The 21333-nt window shown below is 56.2% G+C and overlaps 1 protein-coding gene across 1 annotated transcript in view; it reads right to left on the bottom strand.

Moving 5' to 3' along the window:
• Positions 1-21333, bottom strand: part of NEK6 (NIMA related kinase 6) — an 86304-nt gene that overhangs the window by 19241 nt on the left and 45730 nt on the right. Inside the window, exons 3-7 of the mRNA XM_019970810.2 lie at positions 14376-14516; positions 12922-12984; positions 9489-9599; positions 5514-5622; positions 4392-4499 (exon numbers count right to left, since the gene is read on the bottom strand). Coding sequence (XP_019826369.1) covers positions 4392-4499; positions 5514-5622; positions 9489-9599; positions 12922-12984; positions 14376-14516 — 532 coding nt within the window. The remainder of the gene's footprint in view (positions 1-4391; positions 4500-5513; positions 5623-9488; positions 9600-12921; positions 12985-14375; positions 14517-21333) is intronic.

Below are 21333 nucleotides of genomic sequence, written 5' to 3'. Positions count from 1 at the left end.
ACCCTGTCCATGTGCCACCGTTTGTCACCAAGTCCTCCTAAGTTACCAGCCGACCCGAGGTCAGGCCACACAGCCCTCCCGAGAAGCAGCCATGTTGATGAAACACTGTACTTCTACCAGCGTCGACTTGATTCCAGATTGTTTACATCCCTATAAATATCTGCCTACTGGTAGTTCCCCCATGGAGGATCGCTAACAGATCTAAGAGTCAGGGAGCACGACTCTGCCAGGCTACACGGCACCCCACATTCCCAGGTTTCAGGGGCTCACCCCAAGATGGCGCAGGAAGCCTTGGATGGAAACTCTCGCGTGGCCGCACCTCACCCGCCACGTGGCACCACCCCGCCCACCACGTGGCCACGCCCCCGCCTGCCACGTGCACCACCCCGCCCACCACATGGCCACGCCCCCACCTGCCACGTGGCTCTGCTTGGAGCGCCACCTGCTAACGCGAAGGTGCTCGCCTCACTGCACCTGTGCTTCCTCCCCTATTAACGAGTTCTGAGGATTCCCACCTCCCTGGGCGGCTGGAGCACTAAGCAAGGTACCACCTGGGACATGAAGATGCTTTGGCTGGTGGTGAAGATGCTAAACACATTTTCCAGCCCCAAAAGGACTCTCCAGCCCCTGCTTGCCTGGGGACCACAGGGATATGGCAGTGCTGCTCTGTGCCCCCGTTTCCTCATCTGTCAAAAGATTTTAAGCCTCACTGGTCCACATTTTTAAGATGCAACATGTTTTTCAAACATCCTTTAAACCATGTCTTCTTTGTTAACACACCTCCTTGGTCAGTTTAGTGACTTCAGAAGATGAAAATAAAGCCCCTGGGAGGGGCCAAGGCAGCTCCAGGTCCCAGTGGACCCTTGCTCCTCGGGCACAGCTGAATCAGCCAGCCAGCACTGTGCCTTCACACAGTGGGCCCGCCGCATACCATTCTGCTTGCCCCCCCACACAGTGCCACCCTGGGTCTGTCTGGGAACCCCCTGAGAGCAGGGAAGGCTGTATCACCTCATGTTCCCGTAACCTCCCATCCTGCACCCAGCCCAGGACCAGGGCACTCGGCCTGCGGAAAGGCGAAGGAAGGATTTATGTATGCCCCACAGCCAGGCCAGGGGTCAGTGACATGGAAAACGGCCTTACCGTGGGTACCTGACAAGGGTTGCCCCCAACCGGACCTGTCTTCTCCAGCCCCCCTGAAAGAAGGGTGGGGAGCGGTAATGGCCTGAATGTGAGCCTGCCTCACCTCCCACCCCGATCCCAGCCCGAGGCCGTCGGGTCTCATGGCAGAGCGGGCAGAGCCTGCTCTCCCAGCCCCACAATTTGTCTTGCAGCTGCTGCCGTTGCTCGGAGCGAGACACTTGCTTGTAGCTTGTGAGCTGTGTGTAGGCAAATCTTTCATTTTTCTTTCATTATGCCGGCGTGTACTGTCACTTAATTTTTATGTATGCAATCCTTCCTGACAAATATGATCTGCTGCCTGGTAATTCGTCTGACGCTCATTCTGTTCCGCGCTCTAATTACGGCTCCTATTCCTGACACCGAGGCAGCCGCTCTGCCACCGCTGGGTACCGCACCTGTCAGCCCGGCCATGGCATGACTAATGCCCTTTCATGCCAGCCTCGTGTTAGCAAATATGGAGGCAGGGAGGGGGCTGGGGGAGGAGGCGGCAGGAGGAGATGGGATTTGCATAAGCCCTACCCTGGGTCAGCAGCCTCTGGAGACAAGGTGGTTGCTGGGGCAACGTGGCTGCCTCGGAACATCCCCCACGTAGTAGGTGCACAGAGAGGCAATGGATGCATAATTCACACCCACACATGGGGTGTGCGGGAGGCTCTGCCCCCCAAGTCCCTCCTGAGTCACGAGGCACCTGCAGTTCGTGCAGCCTGCTGCCCCGCCGAATGTGTGTATGGGACAGCTGTGTGTGGTGGAACCTCGCCACGGAAGGGGGTCTTTTCTCCTGGTCTCCGAGACTTCAGACCTGGGCTCTGGCTTGGCACTGTCGCCTTCGTGGGGCCTGGCCCCCGGTTCTGGCCACAGGGCCTTGCTGAGCCCGTGCGGGCCTCTCAGCTCGATGGGCACACGGCCCCAGGAGGGCTCCTTCCACCTACCATGAGGCCCGATAGCCACTCAGAGGCTGTGGGAAGAGCCTGGCTTACCCGGGCAGCCTTTTCTCAAGTTCCAATTCCTTCTCATTAATATAATAAGTGCACCAGTCCAAGTCGATAAACTCACACTGTTGGACGAGCCCGCATTTCTGCCCGCTCCTCACGATGTGATCTTAACCAGCTCTGACTTGTGCCGCAGTCTTTTCCCCGGCGGGACAGAGGAGGGTTGGGACCTGACTGACAGGGGACAGGAGGCAGTGGCTTTAACTCTGCTCTTTGATGGTTTCCCTTGAATTTCTGGCCTTTCTGAAGCCCTTGCACCAGAGAGGTAAACAGTCCCAAGCTGACAAGACACAATGATTTTCCCAAAGAGAAGGATATGGGGAAGCGAGAAAGAGACGGCTTCCTCCCAGGTACAGGAGTCAGTGGCCGAGCTCCGGAGGCAGATCCTTCCAGGGCCCCCAACCCTGGGCTCCTGGAAGAACCAGGTGCTGCACCGGGAGGGCCGTATCACGGCCCGGCTCTGCCATCACAGAACTCAGAAGAGTCCCTCAAGCTCCCTGGGTCTCAGATTCCTCATCAGCGCAGAGGAAGGAGCCTATGGACCCTGACATCTACTTGAGGCATGACCGAAGCATCGCCAACTCAAGGGTTGGCGGGTTCTTAAACATCCTTTCATCCTGACCTAACGGAAGAGCCACAGCACACCAGCTGCTAAGGAGGCCGGGCCAGAGGTCCTCTGAGGTCAGACAGGGATGACGATTTCAAAACAACCACATACACACACGCATTTACACAGTCACACACACTCACAGTCTCTCCGGTTCCCAGCTGGGAGCTGTTGATCTCTGAGTTAGCCTGTTTCTCCAGACTGTGTGCTATATCCTGAGAGCCTCGAGCCATCAGGACCTGTATGAACAGTGACAGTTTCCACCAGGAAAGCGTGTCTTCCAGAAGGCTGCTGTGTGTCTCTTGGCACGCCGCAGGCTCTCAGGGGTGTAGCGCACAGGAAGACCGGAGATGCACTGGCTGGGCCACGGAGTGCGGGGGATGCGAGTGGACAACAGAGCAGTGTTCGAGGGGCTCGGCCTGTGCACAGGACCAGCTCCCTCCTGTGGATGCGGCACCGAATGGGGGAGATGAGTCTCAGGCACCGTCCCCTGCAGACGCCACGGCAAAGAGCCAGGAACTGCTGGGGGTCGGGGAAATGCCCCTGCACCCTGCCCTGGCCTGAAATGTTCCCATGCAGCCCTGGTCACAGCACCCAGGGGACCCTACTTCTGTGTTCCACACACACTGGGGACTTCGCTGGTTTCTAATCAAGTGTAAAATTCTCCAGCCGTCCAAGTTTCGCATTTGCTCACATATCTGGAGAAGGAAATGGGAACCCACTCCATATGCTTGCCTGGAAAATGCCATGGACAGAGGAGCCTGGTAGGCTACAGTCCATGGGGTCGCAAAGAGTCAGACACGACTGAGTGACTTCACTTACTCGCTCACATATCTGGATTCTGAAGCTGGACAGTGCTTAACATGACCCGAAACACACATGTGACCTCCCAGTCTCCTCCGGCGTCTGGCCCTCAGTGCCCCCATGCTCCCGGGATGGTGTTCCCACTGAGCTCAGCCTCCTAGGCCCCGCCTGCCTTCCTTGCCACCCACGGGCCCTCGACCCTCCCCATGCCATCCTTTCCTCCGTACCTCGTGGGCTCCTGGTCACTTCCCACACTTCAGCTACAAAGTCACCTCCACCATGAAAGCACTGGGCTCCTACAGCTTTGAAACTGCCGGTTTAAAAGCCAAAAGCTGTAAACAGCCCAAACATCCCCAGCAGGAGGAACGGGCTGAATGTACATGAATGAATGAAGTGTCACGATCTCACGTGTTGGCAGGCCCTTGAACATCCTTTTGTTCTGACCTAACAGAAGAGTCACGGTGCACCAGCTGCTAGGGAGGCCGGGCCAGGGGTCCTCCAGGGTCAGATGGGGACGAGAGCTTCAAAACCACCACACCCACACACGATGGGACACCGTGCAGCAGCGAGAAAAATGGCATGGTGGTCTCTGCGACCATGGAGCCACACCTCCCTATCCCTAAAACATGAGCTCGTGAGGACACGGTGGTCGCGTCCTGGGCTCCTCCAGTCCTTGGTTTACTCCCCTCTGGCCACTGTTCTGAAGCAGAACATCGGAGGTTCTAACCAAAGGCACCCCAGGGACAGGGTTCGCACTCCCCACATCATCCAGGACCTTAGGGGTTGCTGGGGTGTGAACGGCCTGTCCTTACCTAGGGAGTGGGCCGCGGTGGTCTCTGAGCTGAAGAAGCGGCCCAGGCCGAGGTCGCCCAGCTTCACGATGCCCGTGGCCGTGATGAACACGTTGGCAGGCTTGATGTCTGCAGGGGAAGGAGACGGGGGTTGGTGTGGGGTCTGCAGTGAGGTTGCCTGGTGGCAAGGGGAAGGAGGAGGAGGCCTGGGGGTGGCCAGAGAGTGGGGCCCTTCAGGTGATGGGGGTTTAGTCCTCAGTCCTGCTCTCTCAGGGCAAGACCCTGGCCCTGTCTCTGCCCAGCTGTGGGACTTTGAGAAATGTAACCTCAGTTTCCTCATCTGTAAGATGGGTCTAACTTCACTACAGCTCAGGGCTGCTGTGAGGTCTAGGAGTGCAGGGATTTTTGTTCTCGTTTCTTCTTTTACAGCAGAGTGGGTACTCTATGCAGGTCTGTATAACAGATGAAGGAGGTGCTCAGGGAGGTAACCTGTGCTGTTCCCCAGTCACCAGGGCAGTGCCTCACACACAGCAGACACTGATAAATGCAGGCAAAATGAACAAATGGAGGAATCAGTAAAGTCATCTAGCTAAAGCACACAGCACTCTGCTGGGCACTCAACAGGCTCTTTGCTCACAGTTTAGGATGATGTCAGCTCTCAGAAACACTCATCTCCTCTGTCCAGCCAACTCCTACTAAGACTTCAAAGCCCAGATGAAAAGTTCCCTTTTCTGGGATGATTTCCCTGCCCTCCCAGGCAGAGCTGGCGGCAGTACCGGAACTAGCCATGACTTCCCTGCCAGTCTCTGCACCCACCCTACCCTCGCTGCAGCCCCCTCTTGCTGGCTCCGGGCTGGTTTCGGGGATTGGAGATTATGTGTTGAGCATGGCCCCTGTTCCTGAGGTCCCTGTGACTACATGGCACTTGGTGCTGTCACCTTGGGGAGGCCCCTGACAGGGGCACAAGGTCCAGGGTGCCGTCAAGCCTGAGGCCTCCCGCTCCCATTCTCTGACACTGTAAGGACAGGCAAGATGCTGGCCACCCACCGGCTGGGGATACAAGGCGGTTGCCCTCCTCAGGCTGTCCCGAGCAGCCGGGAGGAGCCGAGGGGAAGGCTGTGTCCCGCGGCCCCCGGCACGTACCGCGGTGCATGACCCGGCGGGAGTGCATGTGCTCCACGGCACTGCAGAGCTGCACGAAGTACTTCCACACGGTCCTCTCCGGGATGAGCCGCTTCTGCTTCTTGAAGTACTGCGGAGGGGTAGACAGACACACGGACAGGCTTGGGTGACGAGCCTGGGAGTGCCGCTGTAGGGTCCCGGCTCCAGGGGTCACGTGTCCACCCCCAGCACCAGCATGGGGCTCCCTGAAGGCGGGGCTGGCCTGGACACAGGGGATGTTCTGATGGCTTCGCTGAAGGGATGCTGGGACCACATCTTGAAGGCTGCTCTCTATGACCCTCTACCTGGAGTCTCCTGGACACACGTCCATCTCCTCCCACACTGCCCGACAGGGATTAGTTCCTTGCAGAAGTGACTGGGGTGGGCTCTCTGCCCTGGGCCTGGCCCAGCCCAGGATGGGGGCACCCAAGACCTGCTTGGTGCTTAAATCCCAGCTCCTTTCCTGGGAGCCAGCACATGTAACCATGAACAAGCATGGCAAGGACCTCCAGGAAGCGGGCCTGACAGTCTCAAATGGACCTTCCAGTTTCAACAGGCACAACCTACTTTGTTGCCTGGGAAATCATACTTAACACTGCAGAAAAAAAAAAGCAAAAAACAAAAGCCTAAAACTCAAAACCTACCCAGGCTGCACTGAGTGATCTGTAAGTAACCAAGGGTCCTGAAAGAGCTCAATCAACCAGGAACATGTCCTCGTCCACTGTTCAGATCAGCATCCCTCCAGGGAGATCTCCTGTGGGCCAGGCCCGTAGGGGTCGGGGACATAATTCACACACCCGTCATTTGGAACCTAGTTTCTGTTCACTTAGAGCAACCATCTTTTCCCAAAGCAGCCAGAGGTGAAGACTTGGCAGCCAGACCGGCACAGGGAAGACCCAGGACACTCGCAGCCTGAGGCAGGAGGTGGGACCCGAGCTAACCTCTGCTAAGCACCTGCCATGTGCAGCCTCTGTGCTGAGCCCCACAGTGATGGCTGCACCCATCTCACAGATGGGGAAACTGAGGGCCGCACGGGAGCAGTAAGGGGCAGAGTTACAACAGCTCAACCTGGGAAGCCCAAGCTCTTTACCCACTTCTAATGGTACCAGTAACCACCTGATGAAGGCCCAAGGTCAGAGAGGTTCAGGAACTTGCCCAGGGTCATCCAGCAGGGGCGGCAGAGCTGGAACCGGACGTGGACACCTCCAACCTTGGGACAGTCATAGTGGGAAGCCCCTGGACTGGCTCTAAAGCCCCATGAGGCTCTTCTAAGGCTCCATTCTGGGAGGGGACCTCATGAGTCAGCTGCCCCTGGCTCCCGGCACAGAGCTCCCCCAGGACCACCTCAGGCCTCCACAGTGGGCCGCACTGCGGTGTAATTTGTACCCTAATGTTAGCTAATCCTCATTATAGCATTTAAATGGGGACGTGCGCGGCTGTGCGTGGTGATTTTCTAAATGTCACGTCCTATTGGTACGGGTGACATTTAGCGGGAAGGCGCGGAGTCTCTGGTGGGTTCTGGGGTGGCAGCAGCTCCGGCTTCACCATCCATCGTAAATAACGCCGGCACGTGGCCCTTGGCGGTGCTGCTTGGGTCTGGAGGCTGGGGGCCTTTGGGACAGAGGGTCTGCTGGCCAGCCGCCTCCCTGTCAGGCCAGGACTCAGTGTGGCCCCAGGCTGAGCCCTGCCTAGGCCCCTGTTCCCTCCAAAAGCCAGAGGCAGCTAGAGAGAAGGAAAGGCCAGAGAAACAGCTGCTCCCAGGCCCTGAGCACTATGCTGGGTCCATTACAGATGGGAAACTGAGGTACAGGGAGCTGCTCAGGTCATCCCGCAGGTGTGTCTGACCCTGGGCCCAGGGTCTTCCTACTGCCCTGCCTTGCCTGTCTGAGCTGCTCTGCCTGCAGGGCCACAAACTCAGCAGGGGAAGGGGAGGGTGAGGGGCCCTTGACAGAGGGAGGGAGGTGCCAGGCCATGTGAGGAGGAGGGCTCCTGAGACAGAAGGGCCTGAAGCACCTGGAAGCTGGGCCACCGCCCCAGAAACCAAGGGTGTGAATAACCGACTTGAACCCTGAGTCAGGGTTGGCCCAGGGGAAGCCGGGGTGAGGGGAGGCACCACCCCAGGCCAGGTACAAAGGATGCTGGATGCCACCATGCCTCCCTCCTGTCTCTTCTGGCTGGAAGGAGCTTGCATCCAGGCCCTGCAGCTCCCACGCAGCCCTCCCCGATGAGGCCCCCACAACAGCGGTGGAAACTGAGGTTCAGGAAGGGGAGGGATCTATAATTTCCCCAGCACCCCCAACTCCCCACTGTCTGACTCCAGCCCCCTCCATGAGCTGAGAGGCTGTGAGGGGGTCTGAGGGCCACAGGGGCTGACAGGGTGCAGCACCCTGACCAGACAAAAGTGCTTTGTGGACCCTGGGCTTCCATCCCTCTGGGCTCTGGCACAAGCTGCTCTGCCTCTAGGCTGCAGGTCTCCCCTCAGGTATCTGCTAACGTGCCACCTCCTCCAGGAAGCCTTCCCTGCTAACGTGTCACTTCCTCCAGGAAGCCTTCCCTGGCTCCCACAGACCCTGAACTTGGCTTGTTCACTGCTGCTCGTGACTGCTCGTTCACAGCTCTGCTCTCCCATCAGAAGGCGAGCTCCCTGAGGGCCGCGCCTAGGCCAGCAGCATGGGGGTGGGCACAGAGCAGGTCTGGATGCATGGTGTTCAGGGAAAGAATGACACAGGAAGGAGAAAAAGAGTGGGGGGAGTGGGGAAGAAGTGAGATGTGATACAGCACATCTGTTTCCACCAGGGATCTGCGTGGAGATTAACATCCCTGCAAACCCATTAATATGTCAATGAAAGTATAAAAGCAGGTGATAACAGCTCAAGTAATGCTGCTTCCCAGAGATGCCCCTATTCCTAGGAGCCAAATTTCAGAAGAGCAGGCACCGAGCAATCATTCAATCCCCAGTGCCTGGTGGGAAAGACAGAGCAGGGTGGGGGCTCGGGCATGGCCCAGCCCGGCTTAGGGACAGACTGGGCTCGGGGGAGGAGCGATGCAGGCCCACCAACATGGTCTGTGGATGAGGGTCCAGCCAGCCGGGGAGCGACGACCTTGAAGGAGGCGGGGTGAGTGGAGCTGAGCGCGCTGGCCCAGGGATCCCACTTAGAGACTGTGCTACCGCACGCAGGTGACAAAACCTCTCTGAGCCTCACTATTTAAGGGTAGTGTGGACTCAGTGAGTGAGGCATACACGCAGCACGGCTGTGGCCTGCAGTGGGTGCCCCATCAGTGGAGCTGTGAAGGTCCCCGTGTCCAGGCTCAGGCGGACCCAGTTCTGGGCTCAAGGCGGGGCAGGGGGGAGGTGAACGGGCAGTCTGGGGGCTGCCTGTGGGACTTGGCAGGTTGCTCAAAATCTCTGAGATCCCTGACCTCGGCCATTATATGGGAAGGAAGATGTCTCGCAAGGGCTAAGGGGCTCAGGAAGGTCCCCTGGGGATGATGCCACCGGAGGGCCACTGGAAGCAGAGACCTGGGTCACTGGCACGGGTCTGTGCCCATGCTGCTGGGGATCCTCAGGTAACTCTTCCAACCTCTCTGGGCTTAGTTTTCCCGTCTATAAAATGAGGCAGAAGACACTTTCCCAGATTCTGAGACCTGGGGTCTGACCTACAGGGGGTTATGCCCCATCCCTTCTGCGAGGCAAAAGTGGCCATGAGCCCATGGGTGGGCTGGGGTGGTGAGGGACCCCAGATGGGTCTTTTCTGCCCGTGGCTGACCCTCTCCCAGCAAGTGTGGATGGGACCATAACTGAGGCCTCTGGGCATCAGCAAGGGGGGACGGGGGGCGAGTGTCCTTGAGCAGCTGCCTCTACCTGAGACCAGAGCACTGGGGGATCTGGGCTGAGGTGGGGGGGCACCTGACCTGGGCAGCACCCCGAGACCCAGCTCTCCCGCCAGGCACCCTCACCTTGATCATCTGTGATAGGTCGCCCGCGTCCGCCAGCTCCAGCACAATGTTCAGTTCATTGTCCTCGATGAATGAATCCAAATACTTGATGATGTTTGGATGGTTCAGTTGCTGCCCAAACAGAGAAAAAGAGGGAGATGGAGCCAGTGAGAGATGATACAGTTGGAGAGGCGAGTATCTGGGGGGAATGGCCTGCAGACCTGGGTGACACGGGGAAAGCCATTTTGCATCCCTGAGCCTCAGTGTCCCCTCTGTAAAATGGGCATAATCTTTTGCAGAGAAGCTGTGAAAATTACACAGGCTGATACCCCTGAAATATCTACATGGTGACCACTCGCAGCTAAGACTCAACAGACACTGTGGAAATGACCCTTTTCTCCCTCCTCTTCATCATCACATCCACCCAGGCCCCTCCAGGGTAGGGCCAGACCCCCACCACTCCACCTCTGTACTCAGTGGTCCTGGAATACTTGGAAGTGTCCACCTCCTTCCTTCTTCCTTCCCACTTTCTCAGTTTCTGACCCACCCTTTGTGAAATCTTGAGAAAACATCATTCCTGGTGTGAGAGCTGCCCTGAGCACAGTGCTCAGTAATGAAGCCCTGATTCTGGCCTGATCACCGTGGCCTGTGTGATTGCTGGACAGGACCGCACGCCCACTGGCCGGAAGTCAGCCCCTGCTTGGCTGACAGGAGACCCTGGCATTCCTTATAACTGAAACTATACTGAAATGACTCCAGGATCTAGGGAAGGCAGAGGGACTCAAATATTCCGCCACAGTAAGGTCAGCCGGTCCAGCGGGGGTCCCACCCAGAGGCCACTTGAAAGCACATTTTCCCAAAGGCCCAGAAGGTGCGGCGTGAGGGGCACGTATCTATGCTGTGCGTCACTGTCCTGCCCCGCCTGGCAGCCTCTCACTGGTCCTGGCGCGAACAGCATGAACGATGCCGCGCAGTGGCCCCTCTGAGGACCGCGCTTCTTTCTGTATTGTAGGAAACATCCCGTGCCCTGGCACCTCCTGTTGACTTCCCACAGGCAGGCTGGAGAGGTGGGTCACGTTCTGCAAAGGGGCTGGCCTGGTGGCAGAGGTTATAACCATGGCAACGGGGGCTGCCTCTGACCAGATGCTACACTGAGTCCTTCCAATGCATCTTCTCACTAATTCCATGACAACACCTCTGAAGACAGCATTCTCGTCATCAACCCCTTAGACAGATGAGAAAACCAAGGCCCCAAGTGGTCAGCAGCTTACCCACGGCCCCAGAGCTAGTGAGCAAGGGATGTATCTGCCTGCGAAGCCCGCAGCTGACCACGCTCAGTGGCAATGCAGCCTGGGGGAGGGTCAGAGACCCCACACCAGGCAGGCCCAGGTCATGCCACCTGGGGCAGCCTCACCGAAGAGGCTGTGGTCACTCAGTTCTGAGCCCAAGAACCAAACAGGCTGGCTTGGTGTGCACACGTGTACAATCCCTTACTCATGTGAGCAGCACACATGTGTTCCTGGCCACGAGTAGGGCGACAGGGGTGTGTGATCCAGACAGCCACTCCCCAGGGCTGGGGAATCAGTTTCAGGGATCACAACTGGGTCCAAAGTTAATCATTTAGTAAAACTTTCAAAATGTTATCTGAAGAGTATTTTAGGACCTGTGATGGCTGGAGTTAAGGATACCTCCCTACAAGCCTCTAGCCTCCCCCTTGGGACCCATCACAGCCAAGGGCCACCCCTGCGAGCATCCACAACTCCCATATGGCCACGACACCTCGCGCTCAGCCACTGCTGAGCCCCCTTCTTGTCCCCACGTTCAAGTCTCACATCCTGAATGTGGCATTCAAGTCCACCATGATCTGCACGCCCATCCATGCTGTCAGGGCTCCTGCAGCAGGCTTGTCTCAGCCTTCCAGATTCTGAGACCAGGCCCTGGGCCCTGCACGATTTCCCCGGCGCCCTTGGGTCTGCCAGCATCACCTGAAGGTCACCATCTGCCGCCTGTCTGTTCTCCCTCCTGCCTGGGAATCCCTGGGCAGTGGGGTGGCGGGGGAGGGTGCCATGGTTGACTGTACCAGTAGCCCACTTTACAGGAAGCTGCCAAGCAAGCTCTCTCTCTATGTGGGGACAGAGGACACCAAGTCAGTGCTGACTGTGTGCTCTCCTGTGCCAGGCCCTCTTCAGACACTACTTTATTTTTAAAAATTTTTCATTGATTTATTTTTTGGCCATGCCACGCTGCTTGCAGGATCTCAGTTCCTTAACCAGAGACTGAATCCAGGCCATGGAAATGAAATCCTGGAATCCTAACCACTAGGCCAGCAGGGAACTCCCCCGATACTATTTTATTTAATTCTCTCTATCTGCCCATATCCTGTAAGGCCGGCATTCTCACCATTGGGCTGATGGGCAAACTGAGGCTCAGGGAGGTTAAGTCATACGCTTAAGGCCGCACAGCTTGTAAACGAAGACATCAGCATTTGAATCCAGGATCCCGGGCCTCCAAAGCCCATCCCTTTTTTTCTCCTCCATCACCTCCTAATTCTCAGGTGGAATCCTGAACCTGAGATTCAGGGGAGGAGGGCAGAGCCCAGGGAGAGCCACCCCTAGACCAGGGAAATAGGTCTAGTCCAGAAAGTTCTGTCATCTCTGACTCTCAGGAGACCAGAGGGGAATCCAGCAGGAAGGGGGAAAGGATGACCATAGACACCATCCACCACCACCACCCCTCGCCCTGGACGGGCCCTGCAGGTCTGTCCTTCCCACAACCCTGTGCAGCTCCGGTGGAACCAAGGACTTCTGCTCACAGAGGGGCAGGCACATCAGCTACTCCCGGGGGACCCATCCCCAGTTGTGCATCCTGCCTCCTCCCTGTTGGAGGCCTGGCTAGAGTCCAACAGGTGGACACCTCAGGGGCCCCGAGCTCCTCTAGCTCCCAGAACCCGGGGCCCCGTGCTCGGCTGTTAATTCTGCCCAGTGCCCCAGACTGGCTCGGCTCTGTCTCCCTGGCACAGAGCATCTCCTGGAGGGAGCACGAGAACGGGAGAGAAGAAGAGAACGCACCTGGCTGAATATTCAGACGTGCGTGCCACCGCATAAATACAAGGGCACGAGGCTGAGCGCAAAGATGGGATGAGACCGACAGGGAGACAGAGACAGACAAACCGCAGTCGGACCCAACACCCACCTCCGCTCCTTCCCCAACAGCCTGGTCCACGGCCGCCACATCCAGATCCGCAAGGGTCAAGGACAGCCAGTCTGGGGGCGCCGCGAGGACTGGGCAGAGGCGAGGCGGGTCCCCACTCAGCCACAGGAGGACAAACCAGCCGCTGCCCTCCTCCAAAGAACGTCGTTTCTGAATTTAAAGGGCTAAGGGGCTGTGATGGTCACGACATGGCCCAGCCTGGCCTAAGGAAGCGTGGGGCTCCTGCTCGGCCCAGGGCACTCACCTTCAGGAGGCCAATCTCCTTGACACAGTCCTGCCTGGCCTTGGCGTCCATCATCTCAAATATCTTGAGTGAGAGAAGACAGAGAAAGAGTGGTTAAAACAAGCACCCAGAGCCCCAGAGGGAGCACAAGGCCCGGGACCCCAGTCTGGGTTCTCACGCCTCCTTGCAGCGGGAACCCTGTAAGAACAATGGTTCAGATAACTGGGTGCCCATCACATGCCAGGCACTGTGCTGACCAATTCCCACTCAATCATCTCAGCAGCTCCTATGAGGTGGGGGTTAATGCTGGCCAACTTACAGAGGAGGAGACTGAGGTCCAGAGAAGTCCTGTGACTTGCTAAGTTCATGCACCAGTAAGGGGTAGGACAGGAAACACCCTTGGAGCCTGAGTCTTCGCGTCTATAAATGGGGCCAACAGCCTGACCTCACTGGGCAGTCATGTGGACCAAGTTTGAAGAAGGGGTATAGCATGCACCCCCTGATGCCCCCCAGGCCGTGTTCACTCCATGTGGGTCCTCCCAGCACATCCTAACTTATAGGAACAAACCGGAAGGCGACACTACAGCCGCCCGCCCGCAGAACCCATCCCAGCACTAAAAACCAACACAGAGAGAACCCATGTGAGCCCATCCCTGGCAGACAAAGCGCAGAACACGGGCCTTTTCTGAACCGAGGAGCCTGTGTCCCCTCCGACCATCCCAGGCCACGTGTGCAGCACCCAGATCCACAAGGACAGAATCACACTGTCCGGCTTCAGGCGGGGCTTCCTCGCCCATCTCTCCACCTCGTCACTGTGTCTGAACTGCCTTCCCTCTCCTGAGCGTCCTCTGCCCAGCCAGTTAATCTCATTCTTTAAGGTAAATGAGCAAGTCGAGGGGCTGTGGAAGCCCTGCTGGAGGACTCAAGGCCATTTCCTGCAGAAAAGAGCCATTCAGAGGGGCCCAAAGGCTCTCACGAGCAGCTTCCTCCTTGGGCTTTGCTGCATAGAACGCATCTGCCTGACCCCACTCCTTCGATTAGAAGGGACTCAGAGGTCGGGCAGTAGCCCAGAGCTACCAGAGAGGGTCAGTTGGCTGCAGATCTGAGCCTCAGCTCCCACTTAGCTTCCCCCACCAGCCCTGGTAAGTTATTCACGTGTCTGCAGTTTTCCTCCTCCGAAAAATGGGGTGATAAATCCCCAATCCACAGAGCTGCTGTCAAGATTCTGTGAGCTCCAGCATAACGCAGTATACAGCAGGCACTCAGCATATGCTCATCCTTGTTTTCCTTTATGGTTCACAGAGAGTTTTCGCAAAGACAAGGCCGCCTGATTCTCCCACAGCCCCATGAGTGAGGAGAGTGCCAGTTTCCCGGGTTTTTTGCAGGGGAGAGGCAGGACTAGCCCAGGGCCACAGTGTTCAGACACCAGCCGGCTCCTGCCGTGTGGTTCTGACCCCACGGCGCTGTTGGCTCACCTGCACCTTCTTCAGAGCCACTGTCTTCCTGTCCAGCAAGCAGGTGGCCTTGTACACCTCGCTGAACTGCCCTCGGCCAATCTTCTTCTCAATCTGGAAGTCGGCCAGTGAGCAGCGAAAAGACAGGGCGTTGGGGTGCCTCTGGAGGGGAAGGACAGAGGGCATCAGTGACCAGCCAGGCAGAGTGGACAGCTGAGACCTGGGGCGGGGTTTGGGGGTGGGTGCTACCCCTTCCCCAGCCCTGGCAACAGCCTTTCAGGGGGGAGGGACCCTGATCGCCCCCTTACTATCAAAGCGCCCTTCGCCCCTTGGCGCTCTCCACACCAGCTCCCTTTGATCCCGACGATGCCCCTCTGCAGATCTGGGCTCCTTCACACACTTGTCTCCATCCCTCAATATCGGATCACTTGTTCTTTGTTCGTTTCTGTCTCCACTCTCGAGGACCAGGGCCTCATCTACCTTGGTCACTCCTGAATGCTTTCTGTCCCTGCTGGAGCTGGCCAGCAGAGCAGGTGCAATAAACATCTAAGGCAGCAACTAGTAAAGCCACACCGCCAAGGGGAGGGAGGTTCTGCGGGGTCCTGTCGGCCCCAGGGCTCCAGGACACACCCCCAACCCTTACCCTTCAAGTCACCCCACGAAGCAGCAACCTCCCCTCCCGGGGTAGCTTTCCCACCACAGAGATGGGAACACGCAGGTTAAACCCGCAGCCTGACACTCGGAGCCCATTCTTTGGATAAACTGTCCCCTTTATGGCAACATGAAGAATCTGGGCACCGTGATGACCCTCCAGGGGTCAGTGCTGAAGGCAATGATTAAGCTGCAGGACCTGCCCAGGATGGAGCCAAACAGGTGAGGCACAGTGGCCAGGTCCGCCCTCTGCCCAAAACACACCTGCAAAGGTGGTCTCAGGAAGAGGAGAGGAGGGGGAGCCACTGCTGGGCCCTGGAAGCGGGCGGGGGGAAGGGCAGAGGAGGCCCCACGACACCCTGGCAGGGTGGGCCCTCCCTCCTGCTACACCCCCACTCTCAGGTGGAGGATCACCCCCACTGAGGACCCTCCCCACTGGGTGGTGACATGAAGATGGGGTCTCTGTTGCTGCTGGATGAGTTGCACACAGTAGGTGTGCAGAAAGGTGTGCAGAGTTCCTTCAGGGGAACAGGGGTGGGGCAAGAAAGCCTGAGGGTCCACCCCCCACCCACAGCAGGGCAAGCCGCTGTATTTTCAGAAGTGGAAATGCCTCCTCCAGAGTTTGGCTAGAGCCTCTGAGAGGCCGAAGGTCAGGAGTTCCCCTGTGCTGTGTTCTGGAACTCTCCCCACCAGGAATGCCAAGAGCAGACCAGTCATTCCTGGAGGAGCCCTGGGAACCCCCGTGTGACTGGCTGTGGAGCCCATCAGCCTGGGTCACTGGTTGGTGACCTTGGTGGTTACACAAGCCACCCTGAGCCTCGGTTTCCTGTCCGTAGGGTAAAAGAAGTAGGGTGGCTACAAGAATTCGGCAAGATTGCTAAGCCATGCACACAGTAAGTGCTTAGCGGTTGCAGCCATGTTACGGACAGGCTTGGGCGGGGCAGGAATGAGGAGGTTGGGGTTGGAGCCTGAGCGGCTACTCCCCACCTCTGCACCTGCCATGGCCCAGCTCTGCACCAAGGAAACCCTAACGGGCATCTTGTTGCCAGGACTGAGAGATGGAACTCAGCTTTGCAGCTTGCAATCGCTGGGCCCACCCTGACTCAAGTCTCCAGGCATAATTACCTCCCCTGATGGGAGATTTTAAGACATTCTGCCTGGGGACCTGAGCAGGGGGGGTAGGCTGGTGGAGGAGGAAGATGGTGCTCTCGCCCACCACCTGCTAGACTCTGCCAGGTAAGTTCTTTAGTCTCAGCAATGGACCTACCTGCACACCCAGTGTCCACCTAAGAGGAGCAGCATGCGTTTACTAAGCATGTACTATGTGCCAGGCACTGTGCGTGTAGCTTCCCGGGACCCTGTGAGCAGACGTCACTGCGACTCCATTCAGGAAACAGGCTCAGAGGGGAGGCTCCAGACCCTACCGCGAGTAACACCGGGGATTTGAACCAGGACAGGATACTCCCTTCACCCTGTACATGTTACCACCCAACTCTGCTTTCCTGTCAAGACCCTGTGACTAGTCAGGCCTCCCAGCTTCAGCCTCCTGAGCCCCACCTGTGCCCCCACCATGGGCCTCCACCTTAGTCCCCTCTGTGCCCCCTGAACTGGGGCTCTGACCTGCCAAGCAGGTGCCTGGGCATGTGTGTCAAAGGACACAACGAAATGCGCTCAAAACAGCCGGGAGCAGGAGGGACTCTGTGACCCAGCCACTGTCACTTCTGTGGGCACAGCTGAAACCACGCCCCCCAGAAGGCAACGCTCTGGGCCCCTGGAGGAACCACACGTGGTCAGGACAATAGCGCCACGCCATCTCGTGTGTTCGGCACCGACCATGCATCTGCTGGTGTCCTAGGTGATGAGACAGGTTTAACGACTGAAGTCCCCTAACAGCTTGTAAAACAAGGCTTATCGGTCCCACTTTATGATTAAGGACACTGAGGCACAGCCAGGCAATGGGAGCTGGGACTTGAACTCCCAGATGACGGAAAGCCAGGCACGCTGCCCGGCGACATGGGGCAGGGTCTCTCTGCCCCACCTGTTTCCCTAGGGACAGTGAGGGTCTGGAGGGCGTGCTCTCTAAGGGTCCTACTTCTACCAACGCAGAGTGATGAGTGGCCAGAGTCCCTGGCACTTTCTACCCACCTTAAGGACGTTCCCCAGAGGCCATGTGGTCCAGCTCCACGGCTGGAAGCTCCCAAAGGATAGGGACCTCCCAGCCAGCCTGGCTGACGGCCCTGCACTTCTGAATATGCGATGACCCAGATTTGCATTTCCTATCACAACCCATCCAACCTAATTAGAGGAAGGCTCCAGGAGGGGGCAGGTTACCCAGGGGGCAGTGCAGCATGAGGGGGCTTGGGGGCTGCTGCCACCCCCACTGGGGTCAGGACAGGGCCTTGTCCCTGAGGGGACCCCTGCTCAGGCAGGGGTCACTACGGGACGCAGGGCTTCTGGGGGTGCAGCTGCCTGAGTCAGCAGAGTCCTGACCCCAATTTAACTCAGGGACTCAGAGCAGAAAAGGAACAGCTGAACTGAGTTCTTGCCCCCAAAGGCCAGGCCTCTTCCTGCTGCCACCTACCTCCTGGGTGGGCCCCCGGCAAGTTCCTGCAGGGGAGAGAGGTGGGCCATGATGGGGATGTTAGAAACCCAGCCCCAGGACCTCCAGGAGAAGAGGGTCTGGGAGCTCTAAGCTGCTGGGCAAAGACAGGGCTGGCCCCAAACAGCCCACACGACGGCGGGGCCGACAGTCACCCCTCCTGACGGCCTTTCTGAAAATGGCTGATCTAATACTGTCCCATTACATCGGGGACCCCACTCTGCCTCCTAGGGAAAATACACACAACCCCAGGGCCCAGGGTAGCAGAGAGGTGACTGCCACTCTGGCCCAGTCCGCCGAAATGCTGACACTGGGGCCTGGAGGCCTGGGTTCAAGTCCTGGCTCTGCTACTTCCTAGCAAGCCCTCTGGGCCTCAGTTTCCTCATCTGTCCAGCTGGGATCTGTTGGACAACCATCATCTGTCCAACCGTCATCTAGTTCTTTGTCCTTGGCAAACAGCCCTGGGTGACTGATGGAAGGACAGTCAACTCAGAGGCTGCAGGTATGTCCACCTCACCCCTTTGCTGTAGCCAGAGGATGTCAGGTAAATGACCTCTCTGAGCCTCAGTTTCTTCATCTGTGAAATGGGGCTATCAAGACTTATTTAAGTGAGATGAGGGTTGTCCAACAACCCTCCGGAGGGCTGTTGGGGGTTAAATAATTAATGAGTGAACACTTAGAAGAGGGCCCGATACTAAGGAAATGCTGCATATTTGGTGTTATTATCATGTTTGTTGCTATTATTACTGTTGGTTTGGCACTGCAGAATGTCTGGAGGAATGCAGACTTCCCAGGGGCTGGGGAGAAACAAAGGCAGGGTGTGCACAGTGCCCAGCCAGGTGGGAGCCTGGCCCAGGGAATAAACAGGGAACTGTCAGCTGGCGTTATCAATACCACTTGCATTCCCATTCCACTGAGGGTCTGCGCTAAGCATATTCCTAGCTCCGGATTCTCTTGCTATAAAAAGTAAAATGTATTTTAAAATGCAAGACTAAGATCAATGACATCCTGTTTCCTTAGCACCCATGGTGCTGGGTGTTTAAAGTACACCATCTCACTTAAATAGGTCTTCATAGCCCCATTTCACATATGAGGAAACTGAGGCTCAGAGAGGTCATTTACCCGACATCCTCTGGCTACAGTAAAGGGGTGAGATGGATGTACCTGCAGCCTCTGACTTGACTGTCCTTCCATCAGTCACTCAGAGCTGTTTGCCAAGGACAAAGAACTAGATGACAGGCTTGCCCCCCTTTCTAGGCTGTGCTGTGGGCACCAGAGGCCATTTCTGACTATTCATCCCCCTTCCCCATGGTGGGAGCCCCTTAGTTCTCCCCCAAAGGTAGAAGAGATGGGGTGGAGGGACAGGGAGGTGGCAGTGGGCCTGAGAGGGGGCACTAATGATCTCAGAGAGGAGGAACCCCTGGGAACAACTCCTTGGGCAGCAGGAGGAATCTGGTGGGGTCACGAGTCAAGGACATGGCCAAGGTCCTGAGTCACTTCTAGCCCGGACCGCAGTCTCCCAAGAGATGGGAGGACAACATCAGACAAACAGCAGGGGGACCTGGTGTCTTGGGCCACTCCAGGATACCGCCACCCCAGAAAGCTTGGTAAAACCTAGCTCTCTTTCCCAAGTCAGATCAAATTAGGCCACAAACACCCTTCACCCTGTGTTAATTTGAGTTTAAAATGTTTGAACCACGGTAAGCCTCAGCCATCGACAAATCCTTTAAAAAAAAACAGGAGCATAAAATCACATATTAAAAGAATAAAAATGCATCCGCCCAATTAATTTTCTGAAATCTCATTAAAAAATTTAGCCTGACTAAGTCAGACTTCTGACCTGAATTTTAATCATCTTTACACTGGATGGGTCTTTTTTCCCTGATATTTGCAATGCATCATTAATTTTAAGGCAACCGCTTCTACGATTTTAAAAAGCACACTTCATCAGAATGACATTTCCTGTAAACGAACTTCACCTTTAAAGACATCTGACATTGTGTGCCGGGAACTTCTAATGGATTCAGTGTATGTGTATACAGCGATGTGTTTTAAATCTGCCTGGCACAAAAGAAGGGCGCGATTTACAGAGAGTCCATATTGTCAGACTCTTTATGAGGCCAGACCCACTCAGCTCTTCATGGTCTGGCTAATTTCGTACCTGAAGCCAGCCTCCCCTCCTGCAGCCCGAGTGGCGAGAAGGGCTCTGTGTGGCCACCAGACTTGGAGTCACTGCTGGCTTTCCCTTCGGTAGCAAGACGGACAACTTACCACACATCTCGATTTCCTCCCCTGCAGAGAGGAGTTTTAAATAAGATCTCCTCCTCTGGCTTGGTAGGAGGATGGAATGAGGTAAGTGCCAGGCATTGCAATGTAGGTACAAGCACCACCAAGACTGTCTCAACTTGGAAGTCTGTCTACACTCAGCTCTGTGCCATCGGCTCATGGGAACGGTGAGCAAGAAGCCTGAACATCTAGACGCCTGATGACAAAACCTAACATCATCTCGGCTGTGGCGGCGCCCCCAGGACGAGCCTCACAAACCAAACTCCGGGAAGGCTGAGCTTAAACACACGGATGAGAGAATTTGGAACCGGCTCCAACAACTAACAAGCAAAGACTTGAAGGGAAACAAACCATGAAAAGCATCAGCTCCCACGCCAGCAGGCTGGCCACGTCCTCGACCTCCTTCTCCCCCTCATCCCTTCAGTTACTGCTGGAAGTCTCTGGAATCTTCCCTCCTCGTGTCCAGCCCATTTAAGGTCAAAGCATCATGTGACCTCCTATTTTCACCTGACTCATGACCAGCTACCAGGGACCTAAAACCCCAACCCCTTAAAAAATAAAAAAAAATTAAAAAAACCCCAACCCCTTGTCAATTTAAATCCATAACAGGCTTCCTGTTTGCTACAGGTACAGTGCCAAATGACAGCGTGGATTCCAGACCTTTCATAAGCATCTGCTGTGCTACTTTACCTAAGCACAGGTATTTAAATGCTTATCTAACCCGATTGATCCTGCACCTTCAGCTTGGGTTCTTTCTTCTTCCTGAACATGGCCTCTCCCTGTCATACCCCAAACTCCTGATCAACATCAGCCCACATGTCATCTCCTTTCTAGAGCTTTCCTTATCAACCCTGATCCCTGGGGCAAAACAAGCCACCCCATTCTCCAGGCTCCCTCTGCATCAGTTCATCCCTCCCTGGGAGCCTTTCCTCTACACGGTCTTTATCTACTTATGTGAAGGGCTCCCCAGCAGACCCAAGGCAGAAAGGAGACAAGCACTCGCTGAATTTATAACACTTGGCAAACACTTCTTGAATTTTAATGGCCATTAATATTTGATCATTAAATCTTATCTACCACTATTGCTTTAGGAAGATTTTCATGAAGATTGTGGTGCCATGCGGAACTAGTGACAGCTGTCCCCATCCCCTGAACATACGCACATTCCTCTCTCCGAACAGTGACGAATATAACTGAACTTGGCATGTCCCAAGCAGGTTTGCAAAGACTTTCCAGAATGGAAGACACATTAACTGAGGCTTTCTCAGACAAGAACACCTTTCTCCTTCTTGGAAATTCATATGGTTCTTAATGGGTCAGCTCAGCCTTGCATTTCTTTCCTGATGAAAATGCTCTGAAGCAAACAGGTAAAAATCATAAACCAAAGGGGCATTTTAAGCTGTTTCTCAACTCCATTCATTCATTCATTTGAAACCTCCATAA

The sequence above is a fragment of the Bos indicus genome, chromosome 11 (genome assembly GCF_029378745.1).
Source record: "Bos indicus isolate NIAB-ARS_2022 breed Sahiwal x Tharparkar chromosome 11, NIAB-ARS_B.indTharparkar_mat_pri_1.0, whole genome shotgun sequence".
In the NCBI taxonomy this organism is placed as follows: Eukaryota; Metazoa; Chordata; class Mammalia; order Artiodactyla; family Bovidae; genus Bos; species Bos indicus.
Note: the sequence above shows the minus strand (reverse complement) of the source record. Positions and strands in the feature narration are given on the sequence as shown.